Source organism: Musa acuminata, chromosome BXJ1-4 (assembly GCF_036884655.1).
Source record: "Musa acuminata AAA Group cultivar baxijiao chromosome BXJ1-4, Cavendish_Baxijiao_AAA, whole genome shotgun sequence".
NCBI classification, from domain to species: domain Eukaryota; kingdom Viridiplantae; phylum Streptophyta; class Magnoliopsida; order Zingiberales; family Musaceae; genus Musa; species Musa acuminata.
Genome location: NC_088330.1, coordinates 3,272,782 through 3,277,500, shown reverse-complemented (window position 1 = coordinate 3,277,500; position 4,719 = coordinate 3,272,782). Strand labels below are relative to the sequence as shown.

General features: G+C 31.8%; 1 protein-coding gene across 2 annotated transcripts in view; it reads left to right on the top strand.

The window, feature by feature from the left end:
• Positions 1 to 4,472, top strand: part of LOC103980151 (transcription factor NIGT1) — a 5,205-nt gene extending 733 nt beyond the window's left edge. For both annotated transcript variants that reach the window (XM_065157497.1, XM_065157490.1), the window contains exons 3-5: positions 1 to 188; positions 272 to 348; positions 3,968 to 4,472. The exon at positions 1 to 188 is cut by the window's left edge. In XM_065157497.1, the coding sequence (XP_065013569.1) occupies positions 1 to 188; positions 272 to 348; positions 3,968 to 4,234 (532 nt within the window). In that variant the 3' untranslated portion in view covers positions 4,235 to 4,472. The remainder of the gene's footprint in view (positions 189 to 271; positions 349 to 3,967) is intronic.
• Positions 4,473 to 4,719: the final 247 nt, after the last annotated feature.

The window sequence follows — 4,719 nt, the reverse complement described above, 5'->3', positions numbered from 1 at the left end:
AGAGATAGCTCCATCAGAATCACTGGCTTGCCAAGATACCGAAATTGCTAGTGGAGAGGAAGGCAATGGTGATGGAGGAAAGAAGAAGAAGGAGAGATCTCAGCCTGAAAGGAAGGTGAAACGGTACTGGTCAGAAGAGCTGCACAAGAGATTCTTGCATGCACTTGAGCAGCTGGGTGGCTGTCATGGTGGGTTCATAGCAGCCTCATACTTTTCCTTTCTCCGATTACTGGTGATGATTGCTTGTGAAAGTGGGTTTGCTTGGTTGCAGCTGCAACACCCAAACTTATCCGGAAGCTGATGAAGGTGGATGGGCTCACCAACGATGAAGTGAAGAGCCATCTACAGGTTAGTCCTATCTATCAAAACAATCTCTTAAATAGAAGATTCAGTATTTGTTTGATATCTACAGACACAACACTAATGATATTTAAGCCCAGTAAGAAATCTACCTTCTTTTCTTCTCTTTTTAGTCTTTCTCCGTAGTACTGTTCTTGATACCTACATCAAACAAATTCCCTGTAGTACTGTTCTTGATACCTACATCAACTTATAGCTTCATCTACCCTAAATAAACCTTTCATTAAAGATTATCTCTGGAATAGTACATACACTAACATAACCTTTAACCAAAACAAATAGGTACTACAAGGCTTTTAAGTTTGCACAAGTGACTAGTACAGTAGTTGCTTGTACTTGTTGGTCTAGGCTATATATATATATATTTATTTATGTCAAAACTCAGTTTGCTTGGTACATAATCTCATTACCAGGAACTATTATTTAAACTAATAGTTTATTGTCAGTAGGGTAAATAAATGTTGAGCTAGAAGCACTAGATCTTGTTCATCCAAATAGGTAAAAGTTTTCCTTCCTCTTGGAACAAAGATGGGGTACTCTTGGAACCATGATGATTCACCTTCTGCATTAAGTATTCAAACTACTAGCTGACAGTGTCTATGAGTGAAAATACACAGGATGATTGATACCTTTCCAAATCCCTTTCTGTATTAAGTATTCAAGATATGATTACATGAATAGGGTTCATCACACATCATTGTATTAGTTTGAAGTTTGCTAAATAACATGAATAGTGTTAGCCACACATCAGGAACAGTGTAGCTAGCTAGATATCTAACCTATTTTTCAGATATGGAGATGGATATGAAAATTTCTTGTTCTTGTTTGGTTACCAAACATCAAGATATGTGGGTTTAGTCTTCTATCTTGCTCTAATCATCAAGAAAAGGTGCTCAGTAATTAACAAAATTTTCTTTTCTTATCCTTGTAATTTCACATTTGCTTTGAACTTTCCTATTAAAGAAATATATATAGTTATATATACTCGAGTCGATTTCTTAATTATTTCATGCTACATCCGTTTTGTATTATATTCACACCCAAATCATTTTTATATCTTATTTAGATGCTTATTATGTATATTTCCCACTCATTTCCATATCCTTTTACAACAATATGTTTACAAAAAATTAGTATTAATTTAATATCTGTGTCCAAAGTCATACTCACTAATTAAAGGTGGATAAACAATATGATTTTTTTTTTCAATTGCCTATTTATCTCTAGTGAAAAAAAGGAGAAAAGGATAAATCTCGAGTTCATAGAAGAAGATGTCTTTCTTGTGTTGCAGGATTATTAGGGCAACAAAATTAGAATTAAGAAGAAGTATATTACAAGTTAATGATAAGACAAAAGTTTCAGTGAGATAAATAACAAGGAAAAGTAGCATTCTCATTATTTTATGTCATCAAATTAAATGCAATTCAAGGCTGAATTCATAGAATTCATTCAAAGATAATGTTGATGAAATATGAGATTTATCACTACAAGGTGATCTAAATACTTTTTGCTATGGGTGCATTTGTCGAAGGATAATGACTATGTCACACAAGAATTATCATTTCCAATTGTTCAAATATCGAATTTTGTTAACTATAAATGAAAGTTTAGGGAGATTAAGATTCAGAAACATTTGGCTCAAAATATGTGATTGAACATGATCTATCTGATGATGATTTGCAATAGAAGCTTTTGGTAGAACTTATCCTGGCTAATCAATGGTATAAATTTGTCCAATCAAAGGTTATTCCCTTAATTCATGAATTATGCATCTTATTAGTGCCATAATGGTACATATTCTCTCTCTTTTTCATAATTTGCTTTTAATGTTTTATAAACTCTAAATTATTCTCAAACTAAACCAGAAGGCAACATTTTATCACTGAATAACTTATCGAGACCTCATAAAGAAATGATAATAGAGGAGAAGAAAAGAGAGACACCTGAAAACTAAAAACTTCCATTAATCATAACCACCTATTATATCTCTAAAACATTACATTAGGCTTATAAATATTTTAGCTTTATCTAAATATTTTTATCTTAACTAAGATCCTATCTAATTATAAAATTTGATTTAATATTTCGACATAATATGCTTCAGTAAATTATAAAAAAATAATAAAGAGGACACAAACTCTAGATTTTCTTTCATCGATATTTTTCAAACTCAAAAGCCATATTTATACGATTTATAAGACTCCTGATTTGCTAGAGCTTTTAAAACCAATTCCATGTCTAAATATAAGCTTAACTCAACATTCTGACAATAATTATATTATGATAGGACAAAGGATGAGAACTTATTTCAAAGTATTTTTGGATAGTTTCAGATGGCAATATATAAGTCAAAACAAAAATGGAACAATTAAGTGAAATAAAATGATGACTGTTGTGGAGATGACAGAAGTTGACAGTAGAGGAGAAGAAATAAGCAACAGAAAATTTTCTGAGAAGCTTTGATTGAGTACAGAAACCTAAAAGCTACTTTACAAAAACATGGAAAAAGGGGACTCCATTTAAATTTGATATCCTTAAATAAGAAATAAGTTTACCTGAGAAGGGCATTTAAGAATTTGTAAGTACAAAAGCAATGCAATTTAGAACCATGAACATAATCCAACTGCTAGACTCAAAACTATCAAAATCTATAATTGATCATGATGATGCATGGAGGAATTGTTATCAGCTTGGCTTTAGTAATTAAAGTGATCATTTGCAAATGGACTATTAGGAAAGGTTGCCTACTTAGTAATTAAATTGCTTTATCTAATATAGAAACAAACTAGAGGAAGTCTAAGTCAATTAGGTCATCGGTTGGACTAGTCGGTCAACAGGTTGGTATGTTTAATTAATTTTTTTAAAATAAAATAATTTAAAATTATATCTAATAAAATCAAATTTATTAAAATTATTTAAAAATAATAATCTTAGATGGATGAAAATAAAATTTCAATTGTTTAGAGTATGATAAAAATGATAATATCGACTAACATTGCAAATATGAACTTTTATCCATATTAAATAACACCTGATAATATCTAAAAATTAATTATATTAATCTAAAATAAAATAAAATATTTAATGATATAAAAGAAATATTCTAAACAACATAGTTGTCATGACTTAAATAATAATGCATATGAACTTCCTAGAGATGAAAATGAAAATGTCATTCATTAGTTCCACCCAAGGAGCATATCATATTTTATTTTTATTTATTTTTATCTGTTGTAATATTTGGTTCATTCCCTTTATGTTCATTTTGGTGAAGAGAAAATATGTGAGACGAGGAAGAAAGAAATTGATATTGGGAAGGAGATGAGGAAGTGGATAGTGATGTGGTCGGAGGAAAGAAGTGAGGCCAAAATGAGAAGATATGGCATGAGAGAGGCCACTTTCTCTTTCACATTAACCCTATAATTCTGGAATGAATACTCTCTTTCTATCTCATCATTAATCCTAATGGATTCATCTCATAGTTGTTCAATTTCTTTTGCATTATGTTATCTTGTAATCTATGTTCATCTCTACAAAGTATTGGTTAAAAGTGGTCTATCATTTGGTTTTCTTATGATTAAAACATGGAATACATAATCTATTTCAGAAATACCGGCTTCATGCAAGAAGAAGTTGCCCGGTGGCGGAGATCAGCGCAAGCAGCAACATCCAGTTTGCCCAGTTTGTGGTGGTTCGAGGTACATGGATTCCGACGCCGGATTGCGCCATCTTGACCTCTACAGATGCGGCAGCACACGCCGCTCCGGTCATCGGTGTGTCGGAAACCGGAAGATATGCTCACGTTTCACCCCTGCCCTCGCCATTGATGATCCTGGACCGAAGTTATCAGCAAACAGACAAGCATTCCGAGTGAAGGAACCCAAGAGAATAATTGGCTGCAGTAGTCACACTCCTCCTCACACTGATAAGAATTGTTTCCTCCACTTCTTTTCTTCCTCCTCTTGGAGTGTTCTCTCTTCAGCTCAGAGGAAAATGTTGCTGAAACGGCGTGGTTCTTAAGATACCCATATGTATACCCATATGTATTCGTTTCACATGTTCTATATACCTCACATACACCTTCTCATTAATTGATTGCTACCTTCTTTTAAGTTCAATTCATTCTAAATCTGTTTCTTTTTTAGCATGGAGAAAATATTAATTCTTGCAAATGATGTTAAGATTAATTCAAATAATTAGAATTAAATAAAATAAAAAGATAAAAAATTAGATTTAAATAAATCGATGAGAGTGAAAGATTTATTAGGATTTGATATATATATTTTTTATTGAAAAAAAAAATATACTCTATCTTTTAGTCATATAAACGGGTGCTTTTTTATCAAACAAAAAATATTG